The 17,847-nt window shown below is 48.9% G+C and overlaps 1 protein-coding gene and 1 pseudogene across 1 annotated transcript in view; one reads left to right on the forward strand and one right to left on the reverse strand.

Annotated features, from left to right (window-relative positions):
- Window positions 1-17,847, forward strand: part of DPP7 (dipeptidyl peptidase 7) — a 23,190-nt gene continuing 5,343 nt past the window's right edge. The window contains exons 1-8 of the mRNA XM_055719661.1: window positions 1-122; window positions 468-581; window positions 3,836-3,975; window positions 4,688-4,851; window positions 6,713-6,848; window positions 9,732-9,813; window positions 11,495-11,661; window positions 12,847-12,907. Of these exons, the coding sequence (XP_055575636.1) occupies window positions 50-122; window positions 468-581; window positions 3,836-3,975; window positions 4,688-4,851; window positions 6,713-6,848; window positions 9,732-9,813; window positions 11,495-11,661; window positions 12,847-12,907 (937 nt within the window). The 5' untranslated portion in view covers window positions 1-49. The remainder of the gene's footprint in view (window positions 123-467; window positions 582-3,835; window positions 3,976-4,687; window positions 4,852-6,712; window positions 6,849-9,731; window positions 9,814-11,494; window positions 11,662-12,846; window positions 12,908-17,847) is intronic.
- Window positions 12,895-17,847, reverse strand: part of LOC102054632 (kelch-like protein 9) — a 7,298-nt pseudogene continuing 2,345 nt past the window's right edge.

Below are 17,847 nucleotides of genomic sequence, written 5' to 3' on the forward strand. Positions count from 1 at the left end.
GCCGCGGGGTCCCACGTGGGAGGGTGGTGCGGTGTGTGGGGTCCCCAGGATGGTTGTAATGGAAACGCTGCTGCCGCTCCTGCTTCTCTTCCCGGTGCTGCTGCCGGCCGGCGCGGCTCCCGGTGGGTGTCCTGGGCCGGGTGCCCCAGCCGTCGTCCCCCCCAGCTCCCCGGGCCGGGGTCCCCCAGCCGGTCCCTCTTTCCCCTCCAGCTCCCCGGGCCGGGTGCTCCAGCCGTCGTCGTCCCCAGCTCCCCGGGCCGGGCCCCCCAGCCGGCCTCTCTTTCCCCCCCCAGCTCCCCGGGCCGTGTCCCCCAGCCAGTCGCCTTCCCCCCCCCCCCCAGCTCCCCGGGCCGGGGTCCCTGCTCCCTTCCCGCCCCCCAGGCCTGGTCCCCCAGCCGGGCCCCGGGCCTGGCCCGGGGGGTGGGGGAGCTGGGGGCCATTTTCCAGGTGCTGATGGTCCCCTGCAGCCCCCCGGGCAGTGGGCCTCGGGCTGGAGGAGCACATCTTCCAGCAGGTGCGGGACCACTTCAGCTTCGAGCCCCCTGGCAGTGAGACCTTCCCGCAGCGGTACCTGGTCTCAGGTAGGTCCCAGGGCTGTGCTGTGGCTGAGCAGCGCCCAAGCCTGGCCGTGGCCATGGCAGGGCCTTGCTGTGGCTCAGAGCTTGTTAAGCTCAAGTTTTAATTGTTCCTGTGCTGAGTTGGAGAGCCTCTCAGCCGGGAGAGCTGTGATGGGCAGCCGGGAGCCAGCAAGCTGAGTGCCAGCCCTTTGTGAGCCAGCCATCCTCCCTGCCTAGGCCGGATCCTCCTCGCCTTCCGCTCTGATGGGTGCCGGTGCGGGGATCCTTGCTCCGCGGGCAAGGGCAGGCCAGGAGCAGCAGCTGCCTGAGGCTGGCACCAGGGCCGGCTCTGTGCATGTGTCTTCACTTGGCCACAGCACCTCCTACAAGTGCAATTCAATGCTCTGAATATAGCAGGAAAAACAAATAGTGACCTAAACATTGCATTCGGTGCCCAGCGTTCTTAGGAGTTCAGATAACTCCTCTTGGGTCAGTGTTTTGTGTTGTCTAAAACCCTGTGACTTTACATAGCTTGAGCCACGCTGAACAAGGAGTGCTTCCAGCCAGGAGCCGTCAGCATCTTCCTTTTTAGCCAAAAAATGAGTTATCTTCCATGCAACAGACAGTACGAGAGAGAAAGCTTTTCCAAACAGCATGTGACTAAAAAGACAGCAATTTCAATAACCAGCATCACATGTTTTTCAATCCTGCCTGCTTGGAGAGATCTGTAGGGATGAACAAAGGTGGAGCTGTGGATAGCACCAGCCCAGCCTGGTACCTGCCTGTGCCTGGGGCTTTGCACGCAGGATCTCGCTGCTGTCCCGTGCCCGGGTTCATTACCTGGTGCGCAGCACCAATTCGCACACCGAGCCAAGGTATTTCTACTCTTTCTAGTTTTTGCAAAGTAGGGAGCTGGGTGGTAACCCACAAATGCCTAGCTCTCCGATGGTCAAAACTTGACAATATTGATGGAGTTCAGCAAGCAAAGACATCAGCCTTTGTTGGTTACAAGTTACATAATTCCTTGATCACCTAATACCCAGTTTCCTATTTGCCAAGTAATTCTTAATTACTTCGTGTGCTCAGTCTCAACTTCTTTTTGGGTCTGGGGGGTTTCTTCAGTTGGTGGTTGTGATCTCCCCCTGCTTTCACCTTTCACCAGGCATGAATTCAAGGATCAGTTCAGCCCAAAGATATGGGAATAGCAGTGAATTTTGATAGTACACCCAAGGCTGAAATTTCAATAATTAAGTGGCCCTTTTTGAACAGAACTTTGGGATCACCTGGTTTAAAGCATTGCATATCTTTTGTTTTCTTTTTAAGGTGTTATATCTGTGTGTCCTGGGCAGAGCTGGCTATTTGTTAAAACCAAAACGTTAACGTTGCAATCCAGCTGGTTTGCAAGTAGTTTCTTACTCAAAACTCCTGTGAGTAGTTCCATTCCCCACTACTGTTTCTTGTGCAATACAAGACTTTTCAGATTATCAGGGAGATACGGAAGGAGCCTTGTTATTTCACAACAAGGCACCTGACACTGGAGGTTTGCTGGCAGTTCCCCAGGATTTCAGTCTAAAAATAGATCCCTTTTTAAGCAACCTGTCTGGTTTGGGTTTGGCTCCTGTGAATGGTTGTTTACTCCAGGAGCCACGAAGCGTATCAGAAGAAAAGCCAGAGCAGAGATAGCACTTCAGTTTCCTACCCGATACCCAAAACAATGCAACACAGGATCAGCCTTGTTGTTAACCGAGCGGCAACTTCACTCATAAAAGGCTTGAAATCCATTTCCAATCCTAATTCTGCTTTAGCTAGTCGGTGTTGAGAATGCAAAGAATTAAATTCAGGCATCTCTGTTAATGGAAACATCCTCGTGTGACATGCTGCTGCAGCGGCAGCCACAGGACAGCAGTTGTTGGAGGGTCCCTGTGGATGATGTGGCAATGTGTCGAAATCAACACTTAACTGTCTGAGGTCTGTTGTTGAAGAGAGCTGTTTGTTATCCCTCTTAATTCCTGTGCAAGTCAAGACTAAGCTAAAACCAAATGTTTATTAAAGTCAGCAAGCATTAAAGCAAGTGTTTGTTAGATACGCAGGTATTGACGTCGTGGGTCAGTTTGTCCTGCCAGTCTCAATTTGCCTTCAGTTAGTAACAGATCTGAGAGTGAAACACATCATCTTCATACATCATCATGTATGGATGTGATATATCATGAGAGATGTGTGTTGTATATATGACATATATCATCATCAGCATATCCTGGGCTGCATCAGAAAGTCGAGGGAGGTGATCCAGCCCCTCTACTCTGCTCTGGTGAGACCCCCGCCCCGCAGTGCTGTGTCCAGCTCTGGGGTCCCCTCTGCAAGAAGGGCACGGACCTGTCAGAGCAGAGCCCTGGAAGTGGCTCTGGAGGAGGGCTGGAACACCTCTGCTGTGGAGAAGGGCTGAGAGAGTTGGGGTTGCTCAGCCTGGAGAAGAGAGGGCTCTGGGGAGACCTTATTGTGGGCTTTCCGTACTTAAAGGGGGCTTATAAGAAGGATGGAGAGAAACTTTTTAGCAGGGCGGGGTGATGGTTTTTAAACAGAAAGAGGATGGGTTTGGATGGGACATGAGGAAGAAATTTTTTATTATGAGGATGGTGAGATACTGGACCAGGTTGCCCAGAGAAGCTGTGGATGCCCCATGCCTGGAAGTGTTCAAAGTCAGGCTGGACAGGACTTTGAGCAGTGTGATCTAGTGGAAGATTTCCTTGCCTATGGAATGGGGATTGGACTGGATGATTTTTGAAGGCCCCTTCCAACCCAAACCGTTCTATGCTATGTGATTTACAGCTTGACTTTACATTGTACATCACAGCAGAAAGATGATGGCAATTCCCTAATGCCCCTTTTGTGGGAAAAGTGATCTGCCCAAGTCTTTTGGGTTGAAAAGGGCAAGTAAATAGGAAATTGCTCTTTGGGGTGGCAGCTGTTTCCAAATGCCTCGCAGAACTTGAGACTGTAGGGATTTTCAGGCAAAAGTGAAAGTTCCAGGTCATGTGCTGATCTCATGGAAGCTCTTATTTACCCCCTGCTCAAATGAGAGATTTTTGTAGCCTGACCTTTCTACCCCCTTTATTCCCCAGCTCAGGTCTGGGGGATCAGCCTGCTCAGAGTTCTCCCTTGTTAAGTTCCTGCCCAAACTCACCAAAAGTAGAGTAATTTCATGCTCATGTGGTTTGTTTTCTTTTTTTCTTTTTTTCTGTTGTTCTTTTTTTTTAAACTGCTTCTGTCAATTGTCTCAGCAAAGTTCTGGAAGAAAGGATTTGGACCCATCTTCTTCTATACCGGCAATGAAGGTGACATCTGGACTTTTGCTCAGAACTCAGACTTCATATTTGAATTAGCAGAGGAACAGCAAGCACTTGTGATTTTCGCTGAGCATGTGAGTATTTTAATCTTTATGCATACGATAGTCTTGTTCTGTTCAGGATTATGGAATTCAGCTTTCTGCAGGTCCAGAAAAATAATAACCTCTCTTGCCATGAAGCTGAAATATACCTGCTGTAAGCTTTCTCCTCGTGGTAGCGGCTCTTCTTTATTTAACTATGGCTTCTGATTTTTTTTCACTATGCCTACCAGCAGTCCAGGATACTACTGTTCCAGTAAAGCCTGTGCCATGGTGTATTTGCTTTAGACCAGTGCTTTTGTAAGATGTTTCCACAGGCCTTGAACTCCACACTGGACTAGAGGGTTATTTTGTTCCGATAATATTTTATCTCTCTAGCCTGTGAAGTCCCAAGCCAACCTTTCCCACACCAGTCTATTAAATCTACTATCCCACAACTTCTGCATGCAGAGATTACCATGTTCCCTTTTCTAGCTGGGGATTTCAGGAGAGACACACATGCCAAGGGGCCACTTGGTACCCACTGAAGCAGCTTATTTTGGGCTGTCCATCCTCTGCAGGATATGGCCTGAAGGTCTGTTTATCAGCTGCAGGAGACAAGGCAATTCCTCAGTTACAAACCAGTCGGAGGACACCACGTGCTGTTATTGCTTCCCGTTTGTGCACGCTGATCACAGCTCTGTAGTGAGGGCAGAGGAGACCCACAGCTTGACACCCACATTTCCATGGCATCTCTCTTTCCTTTTAGAGGTACTATGGGAAATCTCTTCCATTTGGACTTGAGTCAACACAGCTGAAGAAGACGGGTCTGCTTACTGTGGAGCAAGCCCTTGCGGACTATGCAGTGCTCATTACCGAGCTTAAGCAGCAGTATGGTGCTGCCGCCTGCCCTGTCATTGCTTTTGGAGGCAGGTAAAGGTTGCGTGTGCCTCTTCCCTTCTCGGCATCCTTTCCCAGCCATAGTCTTGCTGTTCTTGTAGTTTGGTTCTCAAGCAAGTTCTGAAGGCGGAGCTTTAAGCTATCTCATAGAGGAGGTTTGCCTGTGCCTGAGCTCCCAGGAGCTCATCCCCAGGTCCCGGTCAGCTCTGCCATCAAGAATTAGTCTCAATTTGTGGTTGCTTTGGAGAAGCACCACTGACTAGATGTTTCAAGGCATGTTCAAGGTACAAGTCAGCCAGAACTGCAGAAAATGGAAATCTTTCAGAACGTTTTACATTGGAAAAACAGAAAACTAATAACTGGTAAAACATTCTTTCTTATACCCCCTGTATTTATTAAACACAGCCTCTTTAACAACAACCAGCCGTTTTTATTGTAGGCCCCTTTATAATCCTGCTCTGCAACCTGCTGCTTGGTTCCTTCTCGCTTCCTAGCAGGAGCTCTTCCCCAAAGTGCTAGCTCTGTTGATGTCCTTGTCTCTTGAATGGTTCCCCATGCTTGTAGCAGAGGGATGCTTCCCTTTAAGAAGCTTCCACCACGTACAGGGCTCCTAATTCAGTTGTAGTGACCTAAAAAGCATTTGAACTGACAGTTATCATTAACCTTCCACATAACCTGTGGTGGCGAGTGGACTGTTGATCTCAGGAGTGTTTGTACCGTGGCTATGAGGACAGTAGCTAGTGTAAAAAGAGCCAGGAGCTGTCCTGGGGTGGGGAGATGGGAGAGAGAGTCAGGAAAACCTGCTAGCTGGGCTGGACGTTGGACTACAGCTCCATGTGTGTAAATCAGAGTTGAGGCTGCAGCAACCCAGAACAGCCCTAAACCCAAATGAAGAATATGGAAACACAGCAGCGTTGGAGCAGCACAGCATTTCCCATGGGAGGAAAAAACCCCATCCCTCTTCTGGTGCTTAGAACTTTGCCAAACTTAACCTGCAATTACCTGTGGCAGGTTTCAGCTATAGCCTGTTTCCAAGCCCAGGGTTAGAGAAATGTGTATTGCTTTGCATGTGGGTGATGTGAGAATGGTATTTACTCCAACCACGTGAGGTGGGGGGAAGGGAGACCTGGATACCTGTAACTTGGAGCTACTAATACTTGTAACTTGGGGTTAGACCAGGTTTTACCTGCATTTTGGGGCTGGCATTTGCCACCCCCAGGAGTGACCTCAGAGTTACTCCACAAACGTTGGTATATGAGTAACTTTTGTCGCCTTGGGTTTGTCTGGCAGCTCTTGATATATCTGCGGATGGTGGCCCTGGCACTGAAGCTTCCAAGGTGGCTTTGAGTTTTAACGTGTTATTTGTTAACATCTCCCCTTCCCTCTATCTGTGCTGATCATCTATCAGCTGTTCCTAGGGGTGCCCATGGATAATTCCCGGCCCTAGAGAGGGCTGTATATTCTGGAGTGTTCAGGGACAGCCTTTGCTGAGAGCCTAGCTAGCCTTTATAACCCTGTATGCAAAATGTGTCTCCTTCCCCTAAAGAACAGCGACAGCTTTGCTTGAGCATCACTTGGTCCTGCACTGCAGCTGTCAGGATGGGTGAGTTAAATACTGGGGCAGGGTTTACGTTCGGCTGCAGAAGCAAACTGGGCTGCTGTGTTCCCACTGGAGCTGCTGGGAGTGTTTGGAGAAAGGCCAGAAGCACACATTGTGTGCTGCTCATTGGCCGTAACTGGATCTTTTTTATGTGAGGACAGCAGCTACTAGATGTCCATAAGCTTCTCGTTGCCTGGGGTTAGATGAACCTGTGAGTGCTGGCCTGAACTTTTGAGTGACTCTGTTATAAGTTCTCTGTTAAAGGAGATAACTCTTTTGTCTCTCCTGTGGCAGCTATGGAGGGATGCTGAGTGCTTACATGAGGATGAAATACCCAAACATCGTGGCTGGAGCGTTAGCTGCCAGTGCTCCTCTGTTGTCCGTGGCTGGGCTTGGAGACCCCACTCAGTTCTTCAGAGATGTAACAGCAGTAAGTAGCATCTCTTTTCAGGAGCATTATTTTCTTAAAGGAAGATATATTTTTTTTCTTTTTCCATGCGTTTGAACAGACACCCGTCTTCCCAACATAAGCAAGTGCTGGGCAGGGAGTGCAATTAAATGGGAACCCACAGGGGAAAGCAGCAGCTGCAGATGTGATGGCTGGGCGCTGCCTTGGCTGTGGCAGCCCAAAGGTGAGCTCTGAGGAGCAGCACAACTCCTGTTCCAGCACCTTGCTTTTAGTGGTAACTAAAGATTCACTTTCCCATTTCTAGTGACTTGACCATATTACAACCTGAAATTTATCCTTTGTGCCTGGCTGAACTCCCTTTGGATAATTTATTCTTCAATCCTCTCCCAAAATGCTGTATTTTGTCTTGATTTCAATTATTCACAGCAGCTCCTTAATCCCAAGGTGACTGCATTTCAGTGGAGAGCTTGGAAATCATCATTTCACTAATTAAAGGTATGTAAGGTGTCCTGGGTTCACTTAAAACCAAAAATTAAATGTGGCTTTCACATTTTGAGATCATAGGACCCATAGGAAAGTGGTATTGTGCAGAACTGATATCTAGTTTATAAGAAGCGTGCTACCTGGTAGTACTGAAATCTGGTGACTGTGTCCGTTTTGCCTCTTTTTTGACATGAATTTCTAGATCTGGGTGACACAGGTGGCTTTGCATGAACTACCCGTGTATGAAACCTGTGATCTTTTTGCTCTTATTTACATATATGACAACTTTCTTTTGATGCAGAGACTTAACAGGACAGATAGCATTACCAGTAAGTGTAAAGAAGAGACAATCATATGAAAATAAACGCAATAGCATTTGAAACTCTGAAGTTTATAAGAGAAGATACCTTGTTTTAAAATTATACGTTTTAAAACAAAAAATGTAATACCACTTAGTCATCTAACAGGCCCTACAGTGGGAATTATTCCCTGGTTGAAGCCATTTCCTTCTCAGAAACCCTGTTCAGCTGGTAGCTCTGACTTGCTTCAGCTGCAAATATGCTGTGAGTCATTACACACCCCTGAATTGGGGCTTTGACCTTTTCACGTGAAAAAAAAAACCAACTTCCCAATTCATTTTTAAATATATTCTCTCTGCAGCAGTAAGCCAGCCTCTGGGCTGAGTTCCTAACCAGGCACTTCGTGTTGTTTTCAAAGTAATTCCTTCCACCGTCAGTGTGTTTGCATAAAAGCAATCTGTGCCGCTGAAATCTGAATTCAATGCTCTTCTTGGTGAGAGAACACCCCAGAGAGCCGTTAATACTAACGAAGGCACAAACCTTTGATGGATCATTGCGGGAGCGCTCTCTTCCCCTGAGTCAGAGCGCGCTGCCTCAAAGCAGCTTTCTCTGTGACCGTTGCTGAGCTTTTCCAGCTCACAGGGGAAGTGAGAAAAGGGCAGAAAGTTGATGTTGTGGAAGATTAGGTTCTATATTCCACCTGCCCTACCTGCAACCAGGCAGAAAGCCCCTGTGTGGATACTACACGTGCAGCCCCATGCGTGCTTCCCACAGGGGTACTGCTGCAGGGGCTGTTCAAGCCACCAGCTTGGGTTGGTTTAGGCAGCTGAATTAGGTATAATTAGGTGTGATAGTAAAGCTGGCAGCCTGGGGGGGAGAACAGCTTCCCTTGGAATGGCTGTAATGCCTCCTCCCTCTGCTGCTGTGACGGCTCAGCTGAACCATTCCTGGATCCATAAAGGAGAACGGGAACATGTGGTGGTTCCTTAGTGTGCTGGGCAGCGTGCTGCAGCCGTCCAGCATCGCCTAGTGGGGAGCTCAGTCTCGTGGCAGCCAGAGCAGACCTGCTCTCCTCTATCCCAGGTCAATCCGTCCCCACACTCCAATTAGAACTATTAGTAGGTGAAGATCAGTAAGCACATCCAGAAGGAGATTTGGAACCCCTAAAGGGACGCCCAGGTAAACTGTGGAAAAAGCCACAGTGACTTCTCTAAGCATAACTATTGGCAGAGTTAGGAATAGAAGAAAGGTCTGAAATCTATTTTTAGTTGAGGCTGGGTCTTTGTAAGAAAAATGCTTAGTTTGTGATTTGTGGTTACTTAACCATTGCTCTAGTAAGGGTAAAGAGACCTTAAAAGAGCCCTAATAATTATTTTTATTACAAAGCACCGGTTGCCAGCATATCTCAAACTGCCTTACAAGCTGACAGAAAGAGTTTGGGTTGCTAGAGCCTGCAGTGACAGAGGCAACTTGTTCCACCAGCAGAACCAGCCGCAGCTCTTCAAACATACCTTAAAGTGCTTTTTCAGGATCAGTAATGAAAAATTTTCATATCCCAGGAAAAAGGATATGGCCTTCTTGGTCATCTGGCAGGTCACTGGCAGGTTTAAGAAGAGCAGGTCTTGGTTCCCAAAGCAGCGCTCTACCCTCTGTGCATAACTGACTTCTCCATGGCTCATTCTCATGGACAAAGTGCAGTTGGAAGGACTCTATTGTGTGTTTAAAAAGGAAAAAAAACCCAAACAAAAAACAACCAAGCAAACTACTGGGCTTAGCAGCCTGGCACCCACTTCCCATGTCCTGGCCAGGTATGTGTGTCCTCTCGCTGCTTTGTGTTTGGTCCAGTGGTTCCATAAGTGCGTGCCATTCTGTCTAACAGCCACCCCACAAGGCCTGGAGAAACAGCTGCTGCTTGGTCTGAGCTGTGCAGACCACTGGCTTCTGCTGGGGTGTGCTGCTTGGAGCACAAGGCAGATGCATGGGTGTCACTGCTCCTGGAGGCACGGATGAGGTTCTGACCAGCGGGCCAGTATCCCGGTACTTCTGGCAGTTCTTCCCAGTGCAGCCTCCACATCTATCTCCTCTGTGCAACTGTAATCCTCTGTCTTTTCTGTCCCATCAGGACTTTCAGAAGTCCAGCCCAGGCTGCGTCGCTGCTGTCCGCAAAGCCTTCCAGCAGATTAAGGATCTGTTCCTGAGTGGAGGTAAGGAGAGAGCCCTGCAGGTGGCTTCCCAAGGGCAGCCAGTCCCAGCCGTGCAGAAAACAGTTGTTTCAGTTTTCCTTCGGCTAGGTCCTCCAGCGGTTCAGCTAAATCAATGCAAATGCCCACCTGGCTGCCTCTTTCTGCTTATACAATTGATTTTTGATTTAATGAGCAGTTTCTGTTAGCATTAAAATTAGTAACCAACACCAAAATGAAAGCATCTCTGTGGGGGCTTGTACAGTGTTAATGAAACTGTCTTTTCTGCACTGAAGTGCAAAACCACCTGCATTTTATGGTGGTGAAGTATCATGTTGCAGCAGATACTTGTCCTCAACACCCACACTGTTGTGAACTGTTGGGGTGGATATGACAGCTGCATGGCTCAGCTCACTGGACATATCTGAGAGAGATTTGAGATGCAATCTAGGTCTTGAAGCAGCCCTCACAGTCTCTTTCACCTCCAGCCTTGGACAGTTAGGTGAAGCCAAGGACAGAGACTGGTGAGGATCTCTGTAACATGCCCCAGGTAGGGCAGGTCATCATGGGCTGATGCAGCATCTCCTGGGAGCCCTGTGTGGCGCTGGAACAGCTGTGGTGGGTTCTTGGTCTGCCTCAAGCCCGGGCTGGGTCTGTGGTGCTGCACGTCAGGGGCTGTGTGCCTCCGAGAGCTGCTGTCGCTGCCTCACTACAGCACTGGTCCTGGAATTGCCCAGAGCAGCCAGGAGTCCAAACCTCCTTTTAGCTTTGGGTCACAGCGTGAAAAATACTACTATTAAATAGCCAAGGTCTTCGAGGTCTGCCTTTCCGCAGCGGGGTGGATGAGGTGGTCATATTTAAGGTTTAGGCTCTCCAGTATCCAGAGGCAGGTCCCAGGCTTTTGATTTCCAAGGAAAGACAGCCAGGCTGCAGTGGGCAGCGTGTAGGGTAGGATGGGGACCGACGGGAACTGCAGCTCCAAAGTGTGGAGGATACAAATGAAGGGAGCAGCTTTCTCCAGCAGAAATGCAAAGGTGTATGAGTGCGTCTTGGAAGTGCATCCAGTATATGAGCGCATCAGTCTTCCAAGATGTATTTTCTGACTCCAGCTGACCTCTCTGCATCACACTGAAGTTTGAAGGCACGTCTTGGGAGTCCTTTGTGAGGGCTGTTCTCTTTTCAGTTCTTACTGGAAATGCACCCAGCTCCCAAGGAACATTTTTTTTTATTTATCCACGCCCCACTCCATTCTTCCAGCTTTTGCCAGTTCTTCCAGCTGTTGATGCTCACTGGGATCTGTATACTGCACCATGCTTTCCTGCATAACAGCTTGCCTGGTGACACATCAGACCCCAGGGAGGGAGTCCACAGGGGCGAGGGGGAGGCAGCCAGGCGGGGCACTGATGAGGATGGCTCATACCAAGCTGCTCTCGCTGTGCCAGCGGGGACTGCTTCTCAGTGGGTGCTGGTTCCTCTGGGCTTCCCAGGGAGGTGTTGGCTGCTCCATGGGGCCAGAGTGCAGGGTGCAGAGATGCTGATGCCTGTACATCCACGTGTGTGTAATTTTAAATGTAACGGGTCCTTCCCAGTAGAAACTTCATCTGTGTGTTACAGCATCTCCTTGCTTCTGAGTGAAAGAAGATGCTGCAGCCTGGTATTGTTTCCCTCTTGAAGTCTGTGTCTTTCATTTTCCTTCCCTCTGCAGCCTACGATGAAATCAGCAGCAAAATGGCCACGTGCAATAAGATCTCTAACAAGGAGGATGTTTACCAGCTTTTTGGGTTTGCTAGAAATGCCTTCACCATGATGGCCATGATGGACTACCCTTACAAAACAGATTTCATGGGTCACCTCCCTGCCAATCCAGTGAAGGTGAGTACCAGGACGAGGGTGAGGATTGTGGTGAGAATTGCTACTGTCAGGCACACACCACTGGTGATGGTGATGGGGAGGTGATCGTGGATGCTTGTGGTGTTTGACCTTGGCTGGACACCAGGTGCCCACCAAACAGTTCTGTCACACCCCTGCTCAACCAGAGAGGGGAGAGAAAATATAACTAAAGCCTCATGGGTCGAGGTAAGGACAGGGAGACCACTCAGTGATTACCATCCTGGGCAAAACAGACTCAGTTTGGGGAAATTAGAGCACAAAGAGCTGTGCAAGCTTGTTGACTTCAGCTTTTGAGCACTAAAAACCTGTCGCTTTTTAGAAAAGTACTTTGTTGTAGCCCACCTCAACACACTTTCATAGATGTATTATTTTTCTTGTGGGGAGGGACCGAGTTCTAAAAATTAGACTCCTTGCTAAGCATCACCCAGGCTGATGGGATACCTCAGAGTATAATGTACGGAAAAGTCTGCTGCCCTGGGGACTGGAAAACCTGTACGCTTCCGAGAGAATGGGAGGTGGTGAAGTGTGGGAAAAGACCTGGTTCTCAGGGGTTGCAAATACTTCTCAGACGCTGGCTGCTTTTGAAAGGCCCCAGATCACCAGTTGCTGTTGCAGTTCTTGGTCTCTTCTGGTGTGCTCTCAGCGCTGCTGTTCTCTGTTGCACTCCAGCACACGGTGCCGATGGAACTTTATTTGCCTCTGGCCTTGTGGCATTTATGGTTCAAGTCCTGGAGCAGAACGCATGCTGTGCGAGAGATCGTCCAGGCTGCGCTGTACTGGGAGTCAGGAGATGCTCTCTCTGGCTCCACTGGGCATGGCGTTCCCTTCTAGGGTCTGTTTAACAACTTGTAAAAAGGAAATATTCTACCCTGCCTTTAGAGGGACATTAAAATATTCTGATTGTCAGGGGAAGGAGCTGTTGTGTATCACTGTGGCCTCTGCATAGCTGCTTGACTTGGTAAAGGAACTGTTTGTCCTAGCCCTGTCTCCTTGTTTCTGTGTATTTTGCTGCTAGAATGGAGGAAAAGAAACCTTGAAACCTGTTGCAGTAGGCCCTTGGAAAGTTGCTGAACTATAAAATGTTTAAGTGGTAATTTTAATGACCTTAGCCCTTCCGCGAACGGTTAACTGTTCTGTCTGCAATTTGCCTGTCATTTTCTCACCCAGGTCAGCTGTGAACAAATCCTTGCGCACACAGATGCAATTCAAGGCCTGGCTGCTCTTGTTGGTGAGTTAATATCAGTTTGAAGTCTTGTATTTAACACCCTGTTTTCTAGAAGCACCTGTAAGTAGAGCCTTGCGTTGTTGGCTGGCAACTGCAAGAGTTGTTAAAACTAATGTCTGGGCAAACGCTGTCAGATCTGTCTGATGTGTTTCCATCCTACTTCTTTTCTGAGGTAGAGTGGGACTCTTGTTTCTTTGTGAGGAACAAGCTGAGGGTAGATTTCTTCCTCCTGCCCATGGGGGAGCACTTTGTGCCTCTCCCCATCTCCCCAGCTGCATCGACTGGGGACAGCTTAATCATGCAGGAGGCATGATCCACCAGAGCTTTAGGCAGGCGGCTGGCTTTCTTCCATACCTGCTTCTCTGTGTCGTACAGGAAAACACTGTCTTCTTTCCTCATGTGCTGCAGGGACCCACCTCCTGCGAGGTAGAGCGTGGTGTCATGGGCTGTGATGCTGAACTGGCAGCAGCTGAACGGGGGTAGCGTTAGCGTTGTCCACTGATTGCTTACAGGGCAGTAATACTCAGTCTCGTCGACGGGAATCCATTCCTCCACCTGCAAAGAACCAGACCGACACTCACCCAGCAGATCATACCTCGAGCGGGCTTTACTGTCACGTCAGGCTTGCTTGGTTCGTGATAAAGGAAACCAGCAGCTCAACGTCTATTTGAATACCATGGGGCTCAAGGTGCCGGATTTTTGATCCACATTTAGCAGTCAGAGCCTAAAAAAAACCTCTAATAAAATACCAGAATGGCACAGCTCTAAAGGAGCTTGCTTTTTCTTGGGAAAATCAGAGGAGTGAGCTGAGCAAGGTGCCACAGGGACCTGCTGGAACTGGCATGGGCCAAATCCTGCCTGCTCGCCAGACTTCTACACATTACAAAGGAAATCATCGAAAGGGGGCTGCATTGGATTGAATTGTGGGCAGTAACTGAGATTGTGTCATCTGGAGGAATTTGATGTCAGCCTCGATGTGCAGTTTCTCTCTGTAGGTTTCTGTCTCTTACTCAGTGAGCAAGCAAGTAAGATGCCCTCGTTCCTTCAGAAGAAACTGTACCCATCGTGGTCAAATGGGGCCAGGCCCCGAGTCTTTACACTTTCAAATGGGAATTGATGAATGATCTTTGAAAACTCAGTTCTCTGGGCTTCAGGGAGTGGGATTCTCCTGAAGTGAGCTGGTCAGTCCTTGTCAGGTCTCTTCCCAGAAGGCTGGGCAGCACTTTCCCTCCTCTTTCAGATCTGGAAAATCCAGGTTTGAAGAGATTTCAGTTGCATTCCAGGAATAGAGCCCATCTTTCCTAAAATCTAGGCTGGTCCTCACCGCAGTCCATTCCTCCTCCTGCCTGCCAGTGTTTCGCTCCCTCTCAGCTCAAACAAGGAAAATCAGGTGGTCAGTGTGTTTGGGGAAGGTGCATGGGCAGTTCTACGTTTGGGTGTTCCTGTGTTAGCAGGCTGAGCCTCCACTTTGTTTTCTTTATTGAAAAAACGGCTTTAAACAGCCTTTGTACTCTAGCAAATAAAGTGTGACAGCAGGGCAGCTTCTGATGTACATGATTGTGATGACAGGCACGTTTTCATGAGCTTATTGGCCTGACTTGCCACTGTGCTGGTGCACTAAGAGGCCAAAAATAATAAAGTTACTGATCAACCTGCTGAAATAAACCAGTCAGAGCCTAGCAACAGAGACCCCAGTTTTGGATCAGAGTTGGGATTAAGAGCAAATTAACTTACTCCTTTTAGAGTCCTTCCTCCAATGCAGAAGATCTTGTCCCTGGCTGCGGCCATCCCATGATTGCAGCGGGTAAAAGCCATGGCACTGTTGCCAATCCAGCGTCGGAGGCGAGGGAGGTAGCTGTAAGTGTCTCTTAAGGTTTTACCCCCAGAGAAGCCCCCTAGAAGGAAAGAAGAGATCTTGAAAATCCATCCTTCATGCTCTCTGACATCCAGCAAACCTTCTGCAAACATTAGCAGAGCTGATTTATTTAAATTTTTTTGCCTTTAAAATACCTAAGAAGGTCAGATTTAAAATTTCACCCCATTCTGCAGAGCTGATGCGATGTGAAATCTAAAACCTGAGATTCTTAGGTATTTTAAAGAGCATAAAAAGAAACCCAAACAAAACAAACCAGTTCCAGCTCTTTCTGTAAACTGTTTTCCACAAAAGGCTTTTGAATAAGCTCTTGGGATGTTTCAGGTGTAACCAGGAGCAGCTTTACTTGGGAAATCTGCTTCCAGCATACACAGTCACAGAATGGTTGAAAGAAAAGCATTCAAAGCTCTTTGAACTTTGGATTTTTGTCAGAAGGTCAGAGCCAGTCTGTCAGTGCTGTTGTCAACTTTTTCTCCTTATTAGCCACTTGAGTATTTCAGGGGTGCATTATTGCAGAAGGAGGGTGCTGCTATGGGAAGGATAAATGCCTCCAGCTGCCTGCCTGTTGAATTCCAGCCCGCAGAGAGGCTTTGCAAACAAGGAGGATGATTTCAGGTTGGCCGTAAGCCCCAGCTCAGCTCAGCGTGGGCACTCTGCCTGCATGGGGCTTGTGTTTTAATCTGGTACTGAAGTGATCCTCTTAATTTTTCAGTTTGCTTGGGCAGGGCTGTAGGCTGGCGAAATCAAATTTGCTGTTACCCCACTAGCTGAGAAGGAAATGAAAGCTATAGGTAGGTAAGATACCAGAGGGGTATGGTGTTACCCAGTTTAGGTTTCTATCGTGTGTTTGAAGCTCTGTAAGACAATTTTGTCGTCCCTCTCTGGTAGGAACCAGGGATGACAGAGGTTAAACAAGCTGCCTGTGGCACTGTGGGCCACCTGAGTCAAAGCAGAGACCTGAACCTGAGTCTCAGCCATTCCCCCAGCTGAACCATCACCCATCTGCAGTGCCAGCGCAGGTGCCCTGCTGTTACTGGGGTGCACGTCTGGGTGGGACGGGCTGTGTGCACCTTCCCTGCCCTTAGGGCCTCGGGTGTATGCTCCATCACAGAGGAGCATCCTCCACTGCAGCTGAGGTTAACCTGGACTAGGTCAGCACTGTGATCCCCGCTGGCCGTGCCTGGTTTGCGAAGCTGGGAGCCTACAGCGATGGCACTGGTCCGGTGCTTTTAACACAATGCTTTTCCGAGGACAAACCAAAGATTATCTTTCAAGTCCAAATCAGTAGCTGCAAAAGCTAATGATCCTGCAATGATTTCCTGAAGTGTTTTTAAACCCATGCTGCTTTATTGTTAAACGTCCTGCACCATCTACCAAAGACCCCTGTGAAGGCTGAGGATCACTTGTCAGGCAAGAGCTGCACAGGCTGGGTGGGTAAGAGGGCAAAAGCCCCTATTATCCTTCTTTTTGTACAGATTAACAAAGCGGCACAGTAGGGTTAGTCCCACATCTTCCATTCAGATTAATACCAGTGTTAAATCCCGTCCTCAACACTATGGCAGCCTCTTCCCAGTTTACCTTTTCAGACAGCAAAGCTTTGGGATTTAGCCAGGATTGCAAGGTCAGAAGCGAGCAGGGGTGTGGATTGCAAGCAGATGGTGTCACGTTTAATGTCTTGGAAAGAAAATAATTCCTGCCATGCAGGAGGAGGGCAGTGAGGCTGTGCTAACACAGCAGGAAAGGGGCACTGGAGCTGTGGGTGTTACTGGTGTGAGTGCAGGCTTTGACTCTGACATTAAGGTGCCAGCAAAAAGCAATGAAACTATATGAAAATAATCTGCTATTAGCTCTCTCACCTGAAATATAGAGAATTCCCTTGTGAGTTGCACCTGCGTGATCAGCGATGGGTGTGGGGAAAGGAGCTGTGAACTCCCACTTGTTGTCAGTGGGCTGGTACAATTCCACGGTGCAGGTGAGGGTCCCTAGCAGCGTCCCACCACCCACAGCCAAAATGCGATCAGTCAGCACATCCGCGTGGAAGCGTGTCCGCCTCTCCAGCATGCTGGCCACCTGGAGCCAGGAGGTGTTGCGGGGATCAAATCGGAAAACCTAGGATCACAGCAGATGGGTGATGGTTAGCAGAAGGCCGGGGTTAGCTTGTGTCTTGTGTGGCTTCAAGAGCTGGTAAGTGTTTTCCCTGGTCTGAGGAGGGCTTTATATTCAGACCTGGACAGGCTAAACTTCCAGTGCCAGCCAGCTGATGCAGCAATACCTCCCCAGTGGAGCTGGAGGCTCAGTTATGGCCTTTCTGCAGGTTTCGGGGGTCTGGGAAGAGGTGGTGCTCTCAGCTTGCAGCAGGCAGGAGGTAAAACACATCAGCTTAATGAAATACCTTTGTTTCAAACTCCAGCTAGCATGTGACAGCTGAAAACCATTTCAATGAGATTTAAACAAACCCATTTTCCATCTCTGCTATTGTTTGACTGTGTAGTAAAGAAAGCAGCTGAGCTTTGCCCACTGCTTTTGCCCAGGAGAAGGCAGGAGCGGCTTCCCCTCCCCTCATCCCTGGTGGCATCTCCACAGGGGCACAGCATCTCTGCTGCGGCTGGGCTTCCACTCGTCTCTTGTTCAGCAGTAAATACTTCCTGGAGCTCGTTTTGTCAGTTCTGGTTAGAAAGTCAAGGTCACTGAGCCAGGGCAGTATTTGCAGAACCACATGCAGTGAGTGCTGAGCTGCTGCTGTAGCCCAGCACCAGGGCTTCAGCACCCTCACCCGCTGCTGCCGAGCTGCCTCCTGCCTGCAAGGCAGAGGAGACTTGCTCTTTGCAGCGGCGCTGTTGAACTAAGTACAAGGCTGAAATAAGCCCCCCTTGGGAGCAGGAGAAAGAAAACCACGATGTTTTTTCTAGTAAGCTCACTGAAGCAATCTAAGAAAACGTAAAATCCTGCACAAGTCTTTTTACTCTCCAGGTAGAAGGGGAAGGTCCTGGGAGCTAAAGGAGATTTGCTTTTCAAGGGCAAAATGAAGAAAGGAGCAGTTCTAAGCAAAGTGGTAGGCTTTAACCGTACC

The sequence above is a fragment of the Falco cherrug genome, chromosome 9 (assembly GCF_023634085.1).
Source record: "Falco cherrug isolate bFalChe1 chromosome 9, bFalChe1.pri, whole genome shotgun sequence".
NCBI classification, from domain to species: Eukaryota; Metazoa; Chordata; class Aves; order Falconiformes; family Falconidae; genus Falco; species Falco cherrug.